Source organism: Schistosoma haematobium, chromosome ZW (assembly GCF_000699445.3).
Source record: "Schistosoma haematobium chromosome ZW, whole genome shotgun sequence".
NCBI classification, from domain to species: domain Eukaryota; kingdom Metazoa; phylum Platyhelminthes; class Trematoda; order Strigeidida; family Schistosomatidae; genus Schistosoma; species Schistosoma haematobium.
In genome coordinates this window covers 59,045,653-59,067,558 of record NC_067195.1, presented here as the reverse complement: position 1 = coordinate 59,067,558, position 21,906 = coordinate 59,045,653, and the positions used below count along the sequence as shown (strand labels likewise).

Here is a 21,906-nt window from a genome sequence, read left to right as displayed (position 1 = left end):
GTACATGTTTGTGTGTTTGTGTATGTGTGTATGTATGTATGTGTGTGTATGTGTAATATAGAAACAAGAACACGAGATCAGTCAAAATACTGAATGATAAAAATTGAAAAAAATACCAGATCATTCAACGATTGTGTTCCTTTTTCTCTTTCTTCTTTCTCATAAATCAAAAAGCACATATTATTTACTTATTTATCTATCTCAATGGTTTTATATACTACAATACAAGTGAGCATTATATTTATACATACATGTCTAAGAGTTGCTCAACCACAAATAGAGTATGTGTTTCCTTTCACTTAATTCTATTTTTTTCCATAGTAATTTTGTTTTTTCAGTTCATTGTAATTATATTTATAGACATTAAGTAAAAAACGGTAACAATGAGTGTTTTTAGTGTTTTCCTTTTTTTATTTTTTCTTTTTAATGAATATCAAAAAAGGGGTTTTGTAAATATGTTCATAGTGAAGATCATATGTTTATTGAAGTTAGACCATCATAGATAACTTGAAAGTATTGAATGATTGTTTTGTTCTATACATGGATGATTGAAAAAAACGATTGATATCAATACAGAATAATTCCTAATTTAAACGAAAACAAAAAACAAACAAAAAATATTATTTTGTCCATTAAAATAATACTTTTACTTCCTAGTGAAAGACCAAAAAAAAAAAAAAGAAAATAAATAAAAGTTATTCTAGAACAATTAAACATACATGTTGTCAATAGGGTAATTTAGAAAGTAATAAATATTAATTAGTTAATGAATTCCTAACTAAAGTATAATAATTTGAATCTTATCCATTCAATGAAACTTAATATAGAGTGAATTTTATGTATTAAACTCAATGAATCATAATTATGAATCATATTGATAATAATTTGATTCTATATAAGTAGTCTACATGAATCATTGATTATTATTATTATTAATGGTCATAATGTTTTATTACCTGTTTCCTTTCTATCATTATTTATTGTGGTTAATAAATACATATTCTATTTATATTACTGTTGTTTACTACTAATAAATAGTATTTTATTGGTTTATATTCAGTTGTAAAAATAAAATATAGAAATTGGTGATAAGTTCTAGAAAAAGACATTTTACATTTAAGGGGGGGGGTGAATTTCAACTGCATTCTTTTATTTATTGTATATTGGGTTTAAATATTGTAGAAAGAAACGAAATACCATAGTAGTTTTTAGTGTATTAATTATTAATTTATACTGACTAGACAATTTAGATTTGTTATTAACTTGTCAATTGAATGCTACTTCTTATATCCGGTCGTCGCTGATTGTCATGCCGGAAACGTTTATCACTTATACTTGGAACGAGGGACCTCTACAATACCCCAAAATGAGAAATTGAGAACACAAAGACTGGTATAAGTGATGATTTATTAACCCCAAAACAGGACGACGACGACGACCCTCGTCAAAAATACACTCATTTATATACTGAGGTAGACACCTGTTTCTATCCGGGACGGATTAGCTTCACTGGTCACGGCTTCTCATCAGAAATCCGAGAATTTTCTCACGAAGCTAGTCACTAGTGAGCACATGGTAATTATCAGTTAAGGGGTTGTGGAGATTGTTACACTGAATGATCATTACATTGAATCAAAACGGTAATAATGTTGAATAAAACTCATAATGAGTAAATCAATCGAATTTTGACTTTTCTTCTCGTCATATCAAGATTCATCTCGATTGATAAAAGTTTTCTACATTTAAACCTGGAAAGAAGATTTGAATTCAAGGTTGTTTCATTTATTAGTTGAATAATAATAAAATTGACTATCGTTGATAGTAGATTCATGAATTTTTAGAGAGGAGTTCAATGGTTCATGAAGTGCCTTTGAAATTATCAAGTATAATGATGAAATGCTAACTATTCAAGATTTTTATTAATGAATTTATATAATTTTTAATATCGTAATCAATGAAAAATTAAATTTATGTTGTTTCGTAATTTAGTGTAATTTGCTTCTTCTGAGTAAATATTTCAATTATTTACTTTGAAAACGTAGTTTACATCAAGTCGAAAATTTAATTTTTAGTCGTTAAAATACTACAAATACATCATTCAATTTATTGGTAAAAATCTATACAATCGTTGTCCATCTTTGCTGATAATGCTTGTGAATTAAGGCAATATTGATGTAACACGCACAGTATGCACATATGTCAATAAGAGACTGATCAATTGTAATCCTAGACATCAATCGGAAGATTCAAGTAAACAATACCAAGTGAATTTAAACTTCACCTGATTACACAAGCAAGTGGCTATTAGGACTCGGTGGCTAAATGTATGACACGATAACGTTTGAAGCGAACGGTACTGGGTTCGAGTTCTGGAGTGAACGTGAACTCTGGGATGCAGGTACATCCAACTAACGAGTCCAGAATAGGACGAGACGCGCATTCTGGATTTCACTGCTAGCGATTATCCATCTTTCCTCATAATTATTAACTTATTGAAAATTATCAAGTCAAACCCTTTGTATCAAACTTACCAGGGTTTGAGAAATATTGTGTTCTAAAAATCGGTTGTCTAATATACTTTCCCTGATAAACCTTTAGGCCCATTAATAACTCTGGAGAACTAGACAGTTGTTTAGTAATAGTTAGTAATATCAATTTTTATGCGCATAAATCTTCATGTTTGGTTTCAAGCATGATTTCAGAGGCTTATCTTTTTTGTATTTCCGTCATCTAAAGGCAAAGTTATAGAAAACTCATCCAATACAATAATGATGGTTCTGGTTTCTATCTGTTTTAGAATTGCAGGATTTCACTGATTGAAATCATGAGTCAGTTGAAGATAGACCAACATGGAAAACCTGGAAGCACTGGATGGTCGTTTCGTCCTAGTATGGGACCCCTCAGCAGTGCGCATCCACAATCCCGCAAATAACTAGACCACTGAGCCGGCCGGCATCCAACGGTGTTAATGTCCAACTTCAACCAATCCACTAAGTTGCGCCACTGTACACCAATGTCTTCAGTGGATGAGCACTGCTGAGGAGTCCCATAATAGGACGAAACGGCCGTACAGTGCCTCCAGGTTTTTCATCGTGGTCTAGATTCAATTGACTCATGATTTCAACCAGTGAAATTTTTAAAAAATCACCACGAAACCCATTCTGATAATTATAGGATTGACACATTTTAGATAAGTCCCAAACTAGGATAAAACAACAGTTAATGGCTTACTGTTTTAAAAAAAATACTTTTTCACTAGCTAAACTTAATTCATGATGACAATATGTATCACAATTCATTATGTGTATTGTTAACATTATTGATAAAATCAGAATTTCATTATCTCAACTATATGTGTTAAAAACAAACAAACTAGTTGTTGTCAACATAGATATATGATTAGGTCAATTAACGTTAAAATCTAGGTCATTTATTATAATTATTAAAACAAAATATGTCACACCTAATTACATCAACAAAAGTAAACAAATAATGAATACAAATGCATATTAGACAGGTAAACATGATGTTACTTAGATATACATAAATCAACAGAATATTATCTAATTTTGATTTGTCCTGACAGTAAACGTGTTAAAAGAATTTTTGACATATCTCTATATATTTGATGTTATGACAATTAAGCTGGTTCTAATGCACAATTAAACTGAATAAAACATTCCACAATACTATTTTAAGTATGTCTATTGTTTAGATGACATTTCTTGACATAACACAAAGAAATTATACAATATACCATAGAAAAAGATACCTAAATTAGATTAAAATAATTATGTGCATAACATTCTTTGAACTGACAATCTTGAACCATCTTATTTTTCTACATCATAATTCATTAGTTCAGTTGATTTGCTGATTAGATTTTGAATGGTTATAGATACACACACATACACAAACTGAATAATCCCTAATCATTGTTTCTCTCATAACTATTATATATAAATATGATTGATTAATGTTTAGTGTTGTGCAACGAAGATTGATAGATATATTTCTTTTTGTCTTCTTATATTAGTGAAGATCCAAACGATCTAAGTCTCCAAGAACGTGCATGGTGTCCAGATGCTAAGGTTGGCAAAGAACTCCGTGAATTTATGGAAATTGATTTAGGTCGTCAAAGTATTATCAAGTTAATCATAACAAAAGGTCGGGTAGCTCAAAGTAAAGTGAGTTTCATATTCATCAAATTAGTCAATAAACCATTGAATAAAAACATTACAAAGCTGGAATTTTTTATATTGCTTGTTGTCATGAAATTTAATTATTTTTAGATTTCGGTCTAGTAAATTAAATGAATTAACACTCAATGAAATTATAAATCACGTCCGAAACATATCTGGAACTGCATAAAATAATTCGCACCATGCTCAACATTTATTCTAATCTAGGTAACACAACTATCTTCACGGCCTCTGTTCCAACGAAGTTGTCGTTAACCGTGGTACTGTTTGATGCTCTACACTTTTGGTCAACAAATTTAGCATACAACGAAATAAAACATCAGATACTCATAACACAAAGAAAATCAAGTGTAATCCCACTTACTATCCAACAACTTTTCATAAATAAACAATAATCGACAGACATCTATTATTCTGATCCGTTATCATTTCCAATAAATTGGTATTGTAACACAAATAATATGACATCGGTTCACACTTCATCAATTCTTACTGGTTTATAAATAACTTTAATTCACAAAGTAGTTAGAAATCGAATCTTTGTGATAATTACTAGTAGTGCCATCGTAAATTGCAATATAACATGGTAGAACGATAATAATGATGCTTTGGAATACAATCGGCAAATTGTTCATTTTAAGCTATAACAATTAGGTTCCTTTGAAAAAAAGTTATGATACTTACATGCTTTGATAATAGATAGCAAGTAATGGGGTCAATAAAAGAAACAACCTATTGCAAACAGTCTATTTCTAAAAGATATAATGATATGAAGAAGTTTAATCACCTATTGTGTAAAATTCCGGTAAAATTGTTGAATTAATTAGTCGTACCAAAAAATGAGTACTAAATTAATTATTGATATATATATATATATATATTTGATAGTTAAATTTCTTCCCGAAGTGATATTGTATTGAATGAGAACACAAGTGGAGAAAATCGAAAGTATTTGGACACAGAATTACAGAGCATCTTAGTAAAATCTGAGAACCATACAGTAATTACTTCATTTGCAAATGTCAATCAACCATCTCAGACTTCACAGTTCGTTCATTTCCACAGAAATTCACTAATATCTTTCTCTTCTCTTCGACCTTCTTAACCTTCTACTACCAGGTATTTCACTTTCGATTGATGATACATACTACTTACATCTGTCAACACCATAGCACAAGCCATAATATCGATTAAACATCTGATTCATTAAATTAGGATTCTCTCTCAGGGTTTGCTTTTTTAGTGCTATCCAAACACAATAGTCCATTGGAATGAGTCTACAAACTCACAATACCTAAGAGAGGATAATACATTCAAACTACTGAATCGAATTGTAACCGTTCATATTTTTTCTACCTAATCTAACTTATGATATAATGTTGTTCACATCCAAAATTATAAGTGTACTAATCTCTTTGGTTTCTTCAGCTGTCCTTCATGGTTACATTCACCACTAAATTACATAAAAACTTTAATGTTTTCAGCAATTGATTTATCAAACTAAAGAAGATATATTCACTACTCTAAGAAGAATTTGAGATTCTTTAACATTCATCTCAATCAATATTCAATGGTTCACAAATGAGGATTGAAGCGAAAAAGATTAGAAACTAATTCATACAGTTTTGAAAATACATACTTGTAAAGACATTCACGCACAGTCCTCTGACAACGAAAAACAATCTTTAGTTACTTAGAAGCAACTGGTTTAACTTAACACTATTCAATAAGCTGTACCTATCATACTAATAAAAAATAATGTTCCATATAAGGTCTGAACTTGCATCATTTAAGGTAAGAATTAGATATTTTACCATATAGCAAATCGTAGCTCTCAGAAAATTCTTTACCTTAGTGATCTAATAATATATCATACAAAATTTACAAACTACCATGTTTTCTAATATACGTATATGTTAGTTATCAACTATAATATAATTTAGATTGACATCATGAATGGATCAAGCACTGAACAGTCGTCTCGTTCTAGTTTTGGACTCCTCAGCAATGTTCATCCACGATTCCGCACACGGGATTCGGACTCAGGACCTTCTGTCTCTCACGCAAACGCAAACTCATGGATTCACAGAGCTGATGAGTCCCATACTGGGACGAAACGACTGTCCAGTGCTTGCAGGTTTTCAACAGTGTCCTAACACTGATCCATTCATGAAATCAATCCAAACTCAACAATCTCCACAATCCCATAATTATATAACGTAATTATCATGAAAATATCCAGTAAGCCCAGAAAATCATCCACCCATAATTTATTTTAATTTATTATTAATTTATTTAATGAATATATGAATATTTGTAAAAGTAAACTAGAAATATTTCATGACTTCAAATAAATTTCATGTTCTGTGTTCAACATTGCTGTTTCATCCCTCTATTTGTTTTTTTGTCTTTTGAAAATGTTACACGAATGATCTACAACGCTGAAGTTTCAAACTTCTTTTTTTTAATTCTCTCGATTTTAAATGCTGTTAGTGGGTTTTGTTTTTCTTCTCTCTCTCTCTCTCTCTCTCTCTCTCTCTCTCTCTAACTATCCTTCTTCTTATTCTGCGTTTATTGAGTAGTATATTGTGAAAACTCCCAAAGGCATTCTTCCATGAATCGATAAAATATTATATATCATGTCTATATTTGAATAGACGTATTTTTTTAATAGTAAATGTTAGAAGAAAAAAACATTGTACGGTGAAGATTATGTAGATTTTTGAAAAGAACTGGTTCACAAACCATTAGAAAATTTTATAAATTATTACTATATTTCATTTTAGTTTGTAAGTAGTATAAGCAGAAATATATTGGTGAGACTGAACTCAGTCTATTAATTAACAAGATAAGTGATACACTAGTGGATTTTCGTGTTAAAAGTGGTATAGAGAACTGTCATGCTTACTACATGATTATGTTTGTCTTGAAGATCTCAACCAAGATATCTATTCCTATCAAGATAATTGAGAGCAGTTGTCAACGTTTTTTCAAATTGATGCTACATATGTTTCCGAGCTCTTAACGTTTCTTGGTCAAGTCAACTTTCATTTTTGTAAAAAAATAGTTTGAAATAAACTTTAGATTACATGAATATGAATTAAAGAGTGTATCTAAACAATACTCATTTTTCCATAAGCTGATAATGTACGCTTTCTTAGGTGGAGTTAAACGATCCAACAATATGATATTTAACAAAGGATTTATTGATTAAAAAACTACGTTTTCAGAAGACAGATTACCTTTAATTAATTGGCGTTAATATTATTAGGAACATTTATATGAAGTAAACAAGAGACAGGTTTTTGTAGAGAAGTTTTGATGTAAGTGAACCACATGATATGATATTCAGCGGTTAATTGTGACTGCAACCATTATCAGTATACCATCAGATGCTTACATCATCCAAAGAGTATGCACTTAAACATTATACAGTTGACAAATTTTACCAGGAAAATGCAATTATAGCTTCCATCATATCTATGGGAAGCATTCAGATCTTTTATGTAGGACAATACACATAAAAATTTTCATTTCAAACTATTTACTTGATAGATTTAATATACAAAACACATAGACTTTTAACAACCTGTAAATAATTTATATATATTGGTTATTTGAAACTTCACATTGATGTTCAGGGCTGTATTTGATCAGTCTGTTATGGTGCTCAGAAGTTGAATATCAATTAATTGCAATAATGTTAACTAAATTAAACAAATAAAAACTTTCTTCTAAATTTGATTGAATAGTTTCACAGTGTTTGGGTGCCCAGTTCATGTGAGACATTAAAGAGGAAGAATGTATTTGTAAAATCTCAGCGGAAGAATTTGAAGTAAATCTAACGTTTCACCTGGAAATCTGGTCCACTAACGTTGGATTTACTTCAAATTCTTTCGCTGAGATTTCACAAATACGTTCTTTCTCTTTAATGTTAACTAAATTGTTTGAAATTAACAACAAAGAGTTGTTTACAATCAAACCTCTGTTAGCAAATGATAAGCTATTAGTAACTGTTTCATAATATATGTTAATTGAACTCTTTAATATTGTTAATTAAATTCAGCATATATCTATTTCATTCCTAACTATTCTCATCAATATTCTGGAGAATGATTTACATCTTCTTATTCCTACTATTTTAACAACAAATCAAGCTTTCTTACCATCATAAATAAATGAAATTTCAACTAGAAATACTCTAATACTAAACAAAATTTAAGCTAACAATCATCCTTGGTACATATTTGTGACTTTTTTATTACTTAAGTCAGCCATTTCTTGACGTAAAGTGTTATTTGGTAGTTCAAAAAAAACCCCCAACAAAACAACAACTACATTGTAGTCAATACAATATTAACATATACATGATAACATACATTTGAATGGATTCAATTACATATTATATCTATTTAAAAGTGAATATAACTTGTAAAACTGAGATTCGATTAACAAGACTGATATAGAAATAAGTATCTAGTCTAACACTATCTAACTAGTTAACTAACAACTGTTACTAACTAATATTAGATTACACGACATTTTCAGTCTCATTTTACATGACATTCCAAAAAAGAAATATAAAAAATACACTAAAGATCGTACGTATAATTAGTACTTGAATGTAAAGGAAATAACATGAAAATTTTTAAAACTGATCCTAGATTATCAATACAATTTATTGTATACATCTAGTCTATTACTTGAGGAAATTGTGATTTGATTTGATTTTTTTTTACTAAAAAATGATCTAACTTCAACTAATCCCACAATAGGCCGAAACGTCCGTCCAGTGCTTTCAGGTTTTCCATGGTGATCTAGCTTCAATTGACTCATGATCTTAACTGTTGAAATTACTACAATCTCCATAAAACCCCTTCTGATACTAAAAATTATCTGTTTTGTTGCCTCTTTTATATTTTATTTCATTTTTAAAAAAAACAACATATTTTTGTACTACAGGGTAGACAAACAACACCTTACTTTTATGTAAAATATCGGCGTGAATTAACTGCCACATGGTTTGATTATGAAAAAGAAAATGGTACAAAAGTAAGTTGATTTGTATACAGAAATAGTATTATAATAATCTTATGAATTCTATATGATTATTTTAATTCTATACAACTGACTATATCGTGTCACTTCTTTATAATTATTGAAAATATCTTGTATTTGTTATTTATATTTATTCAAATGTCGTATATCAGTAGTGTTTCTTATTCTAGATAGGTGTACTATCAAGTACAAAATATGAGCTCATAGTTTTTTACCAATTGATTTCAACCAACTTATATGTAAACAAATTACATTTTTATGTCTAGTCATTCAGTGTATTCGACACATTGCATATCTCATTTATAGGAAATAAATCAAAACAATGTATTTATTGACAGAATAACTTGTTGATTAATATGTTATCAAAATTGCAGGTTTTCCAAGTATTACAGAAAGCTAGTTATGTCACGTAAAGTCAAATGGCAATGTCTGTGGTTGTAATATTATGTAAGACAAACTGAACACCAGCTATAGCTGTGGAGGTTACTAGTATTCGATCATAGGTGTCTTCGAAACATTGCTCGTATATCCTTGGACCACCGAGTAAGTAATACAGTTGCTAGGAAACGGGTACTAGGTAAGGATGGCAAATCAATTGATGAAGTAGTAAAACTTCATCAGTTGAGATGGCTGACACGTGTTACGTATGCCCAACCACTGACTGCTCCGACGTGTGATATTTTATGGTATAGGAGTAGGTTGGAAGAAAGTTAGGGGCGACCAGACTAAACCATGGTACAAATCCATGAAGTGACTGACAAATGGACTGGGTCATATTGGTAGGTGTAGACTACCTGGTTGGGATCCGCGGGACGATAACAACCGATGGTTAGAGATCTTGAATGACATGGCTCAAAATCGTTTGTGTTCTCCAAAATTCTAATCTTCTTAATTCTTCATGTCCCTTTTTTTCTTTATCCAATTGTATTTTACTGGATTATACTCTTTGAATAAAATCTTCAAACGCTAATCTTTCCGATTACTGCTTTCACTCTTACTACCTCTACCACTTCGGGATTTGAATCGACAACTGCATCTCTGTGCTTATATGGTATAGCAACTCGAACTGATGCACGTACGAACGAAGTTCAACGTTGTTACTGACTGATTGACTGACTATAGTTGTGAATACCTAATGTTAGATGATAACTAGCCTAAGATATAGATTCAAAGCTCTCTGCCAAATGTTTCTAATAATCTTGCATCTAAATAAAGTACACTGCAATATTTAGTCTCTAAAACTATCGGCAAATCCGATAGTATTTAAAACCAAGTGACAAAAGCGATAAACTGATGTAGACGTCTTAGTAATTCTACATATGTTGTATCAATTTTTACATGGATTCTTAAATTTAATATTGAACCAAAGTTTTTCCAAATACCAGACTACATTTCAGCTAGCTTATATCATAGAAGTATGCTAGATGTAATTATAGTAAAAGATAACTAAAGGACATACACAGTTTCCTTTCCTGAAGATATCTTCTTTTCTTACAAAAAGTTCAATAACTAGATGATCAAAATCAAAAGTTTTAATAATTCGAAAATACTACTTATTTTATGTATTAGTGGTGCATTGATATGTTTTGTCATTCAAAGGGAGTAAATCATCTTCTTAAGAATTTCAAACACTCAGGCTTCAAAAGTTACATTTAGAGCACTGGTCAGAATGAAAAAAAAGATCCATGTTATCGATCATAATAGTATCAATAATCAATTGTTTAATTTCATTTATATTTTAGCGCCTTGCTGGTAACCAGGATGCCATGACAGAAAATTTTAATACAATGGATCCACCATTTGTAGCACGTTATATACGTATTTATCCATACAGTTTAGAACCAACCAAAACTTGTTTAAAATTAGAATTGTTAGGCTGTGAAGCAAGTAAGTGTATCAATTGTTTAAATATTGTAAAATAAAACGTTACTTTTATTTATGCTGTTAAGTAATAGGTAAATTATTAGCAACTTCTATTCAAAAATTATAATGAACTTAATATCCATTTGTCAATCAAAATTTGTTACATAATATTTGATAGCCTAATATATAATTTCACAGGTTGAAATCATGAGTCGATTGAAGCTGGACCACCATGGGAAACCTCGAAGCACTGGACGGCCGTTTCGTCCTAGTATGGGGCTCCTCAGCGGTGCGCATCCATGATCCCGCACCACGCGGAGCTCGAATCCAGGACTTACTGGCTTCGCGCGCGAGCACTTAACCACTAGACCACTGAGCCAGCATCCAACGGTGTTAATGTCTAACTTCAACCAATCCACGAAGTTGCGCCACCGTACACCAAACGCTATGGCGTTTGAAGCGAATGGTACTGGGTTCGAGTCCCAGAGTGAACGTCAACTCTGAGATGCAGGTACATCCGGCTGACGAGTGCCAAATAGGACGAAACGCGCGTCCTGGATTCCACTATCCACTATCCATCGTTGCCTACTAACATATAATTATTCGTATTTTTCTAAATGCCTACTTTGATATGCTGACAAATGTTATTTTACTTAAATAAATGATGTTGAAACAAATGAACAGGGTTGTTTCGAAATTGAATGCACCACAAAAAAAGCTTTTCTAATAAATTGTGAAACTAAATTCAAAACGATGAAAAATTTATGTATACACGATTTCCAAGTCAAATCGATATGTATTTGAGAACCAATTGAACACCTACAAGTCATAAACACACTCGCCAAGCATGGGTCCTATCATTTATATCTTCACTGAGGATCGAACTTAGTACATTTCAGTCTAGTAGAAAGTGGGTTACAATCAAATTACTGATTTGTAGCCAAATAAATTAAATTTTGAACCCTTTGATATGAAAACAACAACTATAAATAAAAACATAATTTTATTCTTAGTTATGACGATAAGCAAATCACAATTGTTCTTTTATTGTTCTTGATATTACCAATATATCTTCTGTAATATGTATTTCAACAAAATTGGTCGATTTATTCTAATCGCATATGTCTTTCTTCATCATTATCATTTTTTAGATGGCATTTTAGAATACAAGGCACCTGAAGGAGCATTATTACCTGAAACTATTTCTCCTTCTTATCAACAATATAATAACAATCCATCAAATGAACGTACACGTTTATTAGATACAACGTATGATTCAAAATCACATAAATTTCGTTTATTTGATGACATACAACAAGATTTTATTCACGATAAATCATATGAAACAATCATAGAAGGTGGTTTAGGGAAATTAACTGATAATGATACAGAATTTAAAACAAGTACTAGGTGAGTTATTTAACTGTAAAGTATTAGTTTAAATGTGTTTTTTTATTATAAAACTTTATGAATTTTTGTGATTCTCTCATGATGCTAAGAAGTAGAAGTCAAATTAACAGTGTGATTTTATATAAAATAATACTTATTCATAAGAAAAAAGGTGAATATAGAGTGTGAAAACTACAGAACTACAACTAGCCTCTTCATTTAATATTTATGTTTTGTAAACTTTCATGTAAAGAGGATAACATAAACTCTTCGAATAGTCACCAACTAAGAACCATTATCACACAAATATTTTATGCTGTCAAGAGTTTGATTTAACCGGTAAACCTTCTTTAGTTACATTCCTTCCATATGTATTTGCCTATTTACTTGTAAGATAGTATCACCCGAGTTACAACAATTTGAAGAATCACTGAACGTGTACTAAAGAAACTGATGGTGAATGACCTTAAAGTTACGAGTGTTAGCACATCAATCAATTCACGAAATGAGTCTATAAACATTTAAAAGAATAACAAACTACAACAGTAGGAACCAATAGTGTTTTACAGATATGGCAGCATATCGTGGTACATGAACTATAAAATAAGTGTTCGTGGTAAACATCAATTGAATGAAGGATTATAATTAGTGTTATTATTGCAAGTTTTGTCTGATTATACTTGAATAAATAATATTTTACAATTGTGTACAATCAGAACACGGAAAAAAAACAGTAAGAAAACTCGATAAGATTTAAACTTGATACGTTCATTCAAACAATTTTAAAGAGGTTTCAATGTATCATTATCATTATTAATATTATTAATTTATATTTCATTATATTCTATTCATTTTCATTTGTTTTATGATTATCTTTAAGGTTATTAAGCTTGTTATTTTTATCACAATTTCAAAATTCGTTCACCTCATAGGCAGATATATATGGTGATTAGCAGTGGAACCTAGGACACATTTCATCCTATTTGAGACTCGTCATCTGAATGGACTTGCATCCCAGAGTTGGTATTCACTCCAGAACTCTAAACCAGTACTCAATAAGACGAAACATGCGTCCTGTATTCTACTGCTAGCCACCATCCATCTCTGATTATATTGCTTGCGACTTAAACCAAAATCGAGGTAATCTGCAAAGGATAAACATATCCCAATAAGCGACTGGTCAACTTCAGTTATAAACATCAATGGAAATATTCAAATAATTAATAAAAGATGAATTTAATTCCCTTAAATATTAACTACACAAGTCTTCATACTTTTTAAATTTCTCATATCTAGTCGAATTATAATAATGAAAATAATTACTTTTGTTATTATTACCATGATTACTTTATCAGTTTCATCGTCCCACCCACGTTATTAACAATAGCTTGCACGCAATTGAATGTTTGTACAAATTTCTGTATGATTATTTTTTTTCATGAGTAGGTTGAATTACCCTGTGAATATATTCATACAAAACTATTCTGTATTATTCCTGACATAATAGTTTACACATATTAAATGAAATAAATATAAGTCATTCCACTGTATCTGTTGTTCTTCTCTTACAAATATCGTTGATTGTCAATAGTATTGATCTTGTTCGATCATCTACTATTACATACAACAAATGAATGAAGGTTATCATAGAACGTGTACATATGCTAAAGGTTCCAATTTTTATTCATTGAATGTTTCATTAACCAACTTAAAATAAACTATTTTTAATAGTTGATTAAACTTACACAATACTATACTATACTTAACTAACAACTAAACTATATGTTATTTAATAACATTGTTGTCAAGTAGTTTAAATGACTTAAATTCACTGCTTAAGAATACATACAACTAATGTAATTGTTATTCCAAGCACTACACCTTTATTTATTCATATAATCAACCCTCAAACATATATAAATGTCACAATTGATTGATCACTGGGTGGCAATCAATGTCATGTGTCTAGTCCTTATTAGTGCAGATCGAATGCTATCGACCATGTTGCAATGTAGCCACAATCTAGGTGACTCGACATTGGTCGATAGCATTCGATCTGCACTAATAAGGACTAGACACGCATGACATTGATCGCCACCCAGTGATCAATCAACTGTGATCACATCTTAGTCCTACAGGAGGTCGGTCGCGGCTCGGATAGCTCAGTGGTAACGTCTCTGACTGTGAAGCTGGGTGACACGAAATTGAATCCGTCAGGGAGCATCAGTTCCCTCAAGATTACAGGTACACCTTGGTGACGAGTGCCAAGTAGCACGAAACCCGGTTCCAGGGTTTCCTGTCGACTACCTCCAACCACCATCTAATATATAAATGTCATTAAATTAAAAATCAATTGTAATAAATGTATATTATTTATTTGAATATCTGTTATTCTATTGTTTTATATTCATATTTTTGTTCACTCAGCCCTTTCTCAAGTCATAAATTTATTGGTTGGAGAAGGAAATTATCCACAGGACCGTTAAGTATGACATTATCAAATCAATCATTTGTGAATACTTTAACCTCAAATCATAATGCAGAAATGGAATCAGATTTTCTTCGTATAATTTTTCGATTTGATATGATATATAATTTCTCGTCAATACGGATATATGTGTCAAATGATTTTTTAGTTGGTTTAACAATACCACGAAATATTACAGTTGGATTTAGTTTCCATGATCCATCTCTTTATTACTATTATCATTATGGTCAAAGTAGACAGCAGAAAAGTGATCAGCGACAAGAACAACATAAAGAAGAAAACCCATGGTCATCATCCATTCTTTATCAGTTAACACCAGATAAACAAAACACTGATTCTCGTTGGATTGTACTACCAATACATGAGGCGACCAGATCGAATTATGCAATACAAGCAATCACAAAACAAGTATCCCATAATCCAGGACAGTTAATACAGAATAATAGTGATGTAGAACAGTTAAACATATTCGGATTAGGACAATTTGTAGAGATAAGAATATTTTTCAATAGTCAGTGGTTGGCTGTTGGTGAAATTTTATTTGAAAATTGTAAGTTTATGCTGGAATAATATTTTGCAGTTGGTATAATCTTTTTTCCTTTCTGTGGTGAAAATCCCGTCCTAAATAAACATTCGTATAATAGTAAAACTTCATCTTGTAAAAACTACGTTTTTTATCTAAAAAAAATTTAGTAGTTAGTAGTCTTAGAAACCTTTAGTTATGGTCTCTGAAACCAAGTGAGACTAATTCAATCATCATCTGTTGTCAAACAGGTATTTAACGGTAGTGAACTATTTACCAAAAATAAAATTAGTATGAAGAAGAACCCGAGATTTTCTAGATTACTTCATATATTACTCATTGACGTAGCTAAAAAATAGACTAACAGTCGAATTCGCTTTGATGACATGGCGTCAAGTCTAATTCCACTTGAGTAAACTCACAATATTGTTTAAAGGCGGAGGAATGCACGATATGATGGATCGCTCTTGATTTATGGTAGAAGATGAATTATCATAGTCACTTGGTTTCGACAATTATATAAACACCTTAACCGAACACTGGTGTTAAGTTTATCTATTGATTATCTGTTTATATTCACAATTTGAAAGTACAACGTGGGTAGCAGTGTAATTCTAGATGCGTATCATATCGTATTTATGACTTTTCGGTCAGATGTACCTGGATCACTGTGCTGGTGTACAAATTAGGACTAAAAATCAACAAATTTCATTTCAAACTTTTGATGTATTATCCACTAAGCTTCTGAGTACATACAGTCATCAATTTGTTGAATGGAGATGATTAAAATTTTTCCTAGTAATGATATAAATATTATGAATTCGTTCTATTCTGTTATCCTCTCGTCAGCTGTTTATAATCTGTCCTATACCACTATGTGTATATGAGAAACATTCTACAATATTAGTAATAAGAAATATTAGTTTAGCAAAGACTTCATATCTATACTTATTTTTTCTGGATGACAATAATTACAATTATAATGGTCGTGACCAAACCATCCAATTCAGAGAACAAAATTCCATCAAAATAAGCATAGATGTTTACGACTGTTCAGCTTCGAAAATGAATTCGTCGAAAAGAGAACACTTCACTGAACTAATCTGTCTTATTTAATGTCTTAATCAATGTATTCCGTTTATTAATATTATTAGTAGCCAAAGATCATATTTTTTTAGAAATAAGTGATCAATTAATGATCAGATATTAATAATAAGTAAGAATATAATAGCCATTGATCAGTTAGTTAAAATAAATTTATTGGATTTAAAGAATCGGATACTTTATCGTTTTGCATATGTATATACTTCATATCTCACAATTGATTTGTCACTAGGTGGTGATCAATGTCATGTGTGTCAAGTCCTTATTTAGTGCAGATCGAATGCTGTCGACCATGTTGCAATGTGACCACCAGTCTAGGTGACTCCAACCACCATCTAATCTCAATAATTCATTTCTCTATACACTAACTATTCATTTGATCATCTCTTAGATTTTCCACAATATTTTGTAGGCTATTTATAAACTATTTCTTTTTCGTTTTCCACAGAAAAAAATAATTCTAGTAGAAACAAGAAAAACAGTGTAGAATTATCTTTAAACTCGATTAAAGACAGTGGTGGATTCTTTTTTCCAAATCGGTTTTCATTCTTGTTAGCCTTTTTTTCCCCAGTTAGTTTATCTCTCTTATCCTACAAAATGAAAGTAGGATATAAAAGAGATGAGCCTTAACTTAATATTCTTGTTGTAAAACAAAACAAAAATGATATTTCATTAATCATCTAGTCAGCGGAATATGAAAAATCAAAATAAATATAAATTCTAACCGTATAACATTTAGTATATACTAAAAAAAATAATAAATATATTGGTCATGCTTTCTAAACAACAGCCGGAAAGATATAAAAAGATTGGATATACTACACAAAGAAAGACAATGTCCTATAATCACTTCACCAGTTAAGTGCACTACTATTCATGGGACACAAAATATCGATTAAAGATCTCGAGGTAAATCTGTTTTGGTCTCTTCTTCCCAGTGGTTTTCGAGTGAATTTTATGGTCTTAATGTCTACCTTCAATTCTTGGTGCCATGTGTTATTTGGTCGACATCTTTTTCTTTTACAATAAAAATTACAATTTACTGCCTGGTATATGATGTAGTTTAATGCTTTTCGCAAAATATATCCCATCCATCTCCGGCGTCTTTTCTTAATCTCTTCCTAATTTAAAATAGGTTATTGCTAATGGTCCCGGATCAACGGATCTAGAGTGTTGTACGTGGAAAACAATTTATAAGTGCCTATACATTTTTGGTGATGGTAGTATCTCAAGTTTCGGCCCTGTACAGTATATGCGTTTTAAAATCACTGTTCAAAATTATGTCTTTGATCTTAGGTGACATTTCTTTTGAGTTTTGTATATTCTTTGGCTATAGAAATGTTCCCCTTTCTTTACCAATTTGTGCCCTTAAATCTTGATCTGATACCTCTTGTTTACCATATTGTTGATAAACTAACTTGCACTCACAACGTAGGACTTCACAACTAAGCCTATAATAAGACTGATGGTGACAATCTTGTCAGGTACTTCATAGTGTCAAGTAAGAGTCTACAAGGTTTTCTTATCTCAACTGTTGAGCGTTTCTTTTCATATTCAAGGGATTTGATGTATATTGATGAGTTTCATTCAACTAATTGCTCAGCAATAGTCTGGAGTGTCACGACTTGATCTATACTTACGAAATCCAGCCTGCCGATCCCAAAGATGGGTGTGGATTATTGATGCCATTGATTGTAATCATTTCCCTTTTTGCTTTGAAGAATACTTTGATGATTTTAAAACAATAAGATTTCTATCCAACAAGAACTTTAGTGAGTTTGTGGAAATAATCCACGCAACTATTATGTGTAAAGCATTTTCTTCTTTATAATCAGAATACAATGAAAGCTCTTCCAAAGTTGATTTTTTCCATATTGCGTCTAATTATTTTCTTTGTTCCAAGCAAAGTTAGATTGTAACGTCTCAGTTCTGTGGCTACATGAAGGACCCTCCAAGTTTCAAAAAAGTTTCTGATATTCTATGCGTTTCGATTAATTGTTATTGTGGTTATCAGAGGGTCATCAGCTTAATGGTTTCCGGATACTTCTTACTTTTAGCTTGAGGCCTCATAACATTGCTTTACTACGACACTCAAACTCCCATTGTCTAATAGATATAACTGTCTTCTTCTGGCTGGTATTTTTGTATCGAAGTTCTTTTTTAATGAGGTGGGGTCGTTAATCTTACCCTTGACTGTCTACCTTTTTCTATGGTATCAGACCGGCAGAATTTTAATCAGGTTTCAAGAAGAGTTATCGATTTATAGTTGATTGGATTCAATTTTTAAGTATTAGCCGTAAAATAAAATTTGATTAGTTTACAGCATGTATCATCTCTAAAACAAACTTTATTCTTTTGAAGTTCAGATAAAAGACAAGTAACAATAATTACAATGAATATTGAGAAGTAAACATTAGATAATTTGATTTGATTACTTTATCATTAATTTACCCAATTTAGTTTTTTCTAAATATGCACATTTTTATACAGTCCATGAATTACTTTTCATTTCATTTCATTGTATTATATAAATATAGATATTTTCCTTCAGGGAACTAGTTTCATTTCAACAAAAAAACAATAATTTTTATTCTGTAATTCGTACATTAAACTAATTTATGAGGTAAATTTACATTGTAGTGTAGTGAACGAGAACACAACTGGAGACGAAATTACAGAATGTCTTAGTAAAGTCTAAGAACCATACAGTAAATAATTCATTTGCAAAATATCAATCAATTGTCTCAGACTTCATTGTTCCTTCGTTTCCACACCAATCATTCAGTATTCACTTTCTATTTTCTTCAATCTTCGTAAACTTCTGCTGTCAGATATTTCACATTCGACTGATGATACATACTACTTATATCTATCGACATCAGTAGCACACGCTACAGTAGTATTTACAAAAAATAAAGTTTATTACGGTTAATAATAACATTATAAAGCCCATGATTTTTAGCAATAAAATCGGTAATATCGATTATTTTATTGCTGTACCATGAAAAAAGGAACTGAACTTCTTTATAACGATGAAGTCACTGATAAAAGCTTTCCAAAGTCAAAACTCAGAAAAAATACATGTATATATACGGTCATATATTTATATTAATTTTCTAATCAATCACGGAATACGGATTTTGTGGGTTGGTTGAAGTTAGATATTAACACCATTAGATGCCAGTTTAGTGGTCTAGAGGTTAAGCATTCGCGAGCGCGACCGATAGATCCTGGGTTCGAATCCTGTGGGCAGGATCATGGATGTTCACTGCTGAGGAGTCCTATGCTAGAACGAAATGGTTGTCCAGTGCCTTCAGGTTTTCCATGCTGATCTAGCTTTAGTTGACTCATGAATTCAACTATTAAATATAGATTTAACAAGACGTATCATATATATATATATATATATATATATATATATATATATATATATGCGATTTCGTGATAAAATTGTTTTCATCTGATAACAGAACTTGTTTTCACTGTACCTATTCTCATAAAAAACTCTCTCTCTTTGTCTTTCCCTGAAACATTCATACTTCTCACTTGAAAATTATTACTTCAGCTAGTAATGTGTGACTAAATGTCTATTTAATAAACCTCAATAATTAGATGTTAACGATAGTCATTAAATCGAAGTAAACGAATATAGAATAACTTCTGAAGTATTTGTATTGATTTAGCATAAAACATGTCTTACTTACAACTGATTACGAAAACAAATTATGAGTTATTATGAAATCTAATGTAGTGACAGCTTTGGAAACATTCATTATTTGTTTCACTGATAATAACTATGTTGTACAAAATCAGTGGGAATGCAGTGACTATTTATATTACGCTTCATATAAAACTACTGGTAATTAATAGTTGATTGGAAAGAATTCATGTATTTTGTATGTTTCATTCAAAATAAAATGACTGATAATCATGAATGGTAAAGCTTGTCACTTCATGTAACCTGTATGTCATTGTTTCAAGATTACGAAACGTTTCAGATCAGTTATCTATAATATATTTGTGATGTAACACGATCACAATCAAATATTGTCCATGAGTAATCTTACCTTACGAGTTTGTCGATTGTACACATCATTGAATTTCTTAAAGAAAAAGTGAAAATCTATTTAATTGCTATTTATCAATATAGGAGTTGTGGAGATCATTAAGTTTTTGATTGAAATCATGAACCAATTAATGTTAGACCACTGTTGAAAACCTGGAAGCACTGGACATTTGTTTCGTCCTAATATGGGACTCCTCAGCAGTGAACATCCACGATCCTACCCCGCTAAATCCAAACCTAAGACCTATCGGTCTTGAGCGCGAACACTTGACCTCTAGACTACTGAACTGACATCTCATGGTATTCATATCTAACTTTAACCAATTATTTTAATTATTTACTATTAAATAATTTAGGAGTAGGATATGTGAGTAATTGTTAAACATGAAGTCAACTAAAATTAAATAGTAAATAAACAATTATTTCATCTCTACGTTTGTTTTTTTTCGTCTACAATAAACTAAAATAGTTTTCCCATCTATGTAAATATCACAAATTATTTTCACTGATTTTTACACTAACCCTTAAACAACAATAAAACATTGAGATTAACATCATACGATTATCACTAACTTAACATAAATACATACATACATACGTATAAATGTAAATATAACGAATTGAGTCCCGTTCGCTTATTTTTTTTCTTGCTTAAATAAATACTGCAAAGTAAAACAAAAGCTCTAGCGGTTTATTCGATGTTTTTGATAACTAAATTTAAAGAGAAACGGTTCATTCTACTGTTATTTCTGTAGGCCTATGCTCTTTTCTTGAATCAAGTAGTTTATAAATAAAGTAAGTAGGTAAAACTAAAATAAAAAGTGTAGAAACAGTAGCAATAATAATAATAAACAAGTTGAATCTCTTTGCCTCTTGTTTTCTTTTCTACATATTTTATGTTTTTCTAATTTTCAAAAAAAATTTGATAAGATCTTTATGAGTAATTCTATTCTGTTTTCCTTTTTTCACTGTCCAATTTCTTTTTTTTTAAATTTGTGTTGTTAAGAGAGAAAAAAAAAGTCAATAATTTAGTTCTTCTATTCAGTTACTGATTCATTTATGATGCTTAACAATAGTTTTTTTTTCTATTAATTTTCTTTTTTTGAAATAAAATAAGGTATGGAAGATGTAAGTGGAACTTTTCAATATGTTAGTTAAAAGTAATTGAAGTAATTATAAGACACTAAAGAGGAAGAACATGTTTGTAAAATCT

The 21,906-nt window shown here is 30.6% G+C and overlaps 1 protein-coding gene across 1 annotated transcript in view; it reads left to right on the top strand.

Moving 5' to 3' along the window:
- Window positions 1–21,906, top strand: part of MS3_00004016 (uncharacterized protein) — a 114,985-nt gene that overhangs the window by 74,973 nt on the left and 18,106 nt on the right. Inside the window, exons 3-7 of the mRNA XM_051211897.1 lie at window positions 4,037–4,187; window positions 9,165–9,254; window positions 11,003–11,147; window positions 12,275–12,533; window positions 14,940–15,550. Coding sequence (XP_051072020.1) covers window positions 4,037–4,187; window positions 9,165–9,254; window positions 11,003–11,147; window positions 12,275–12,533; window positions 14,940–15,550 — 1,256 coding nt within the window. The remainder of the gene's footprint in view (window positions 1–4,036; window positions 4,188–9,164; window positions 9,255–11,002; window positions 11,148–12,274; window positions 12,534–14,939; window positions 15,551–21,906) is intronic.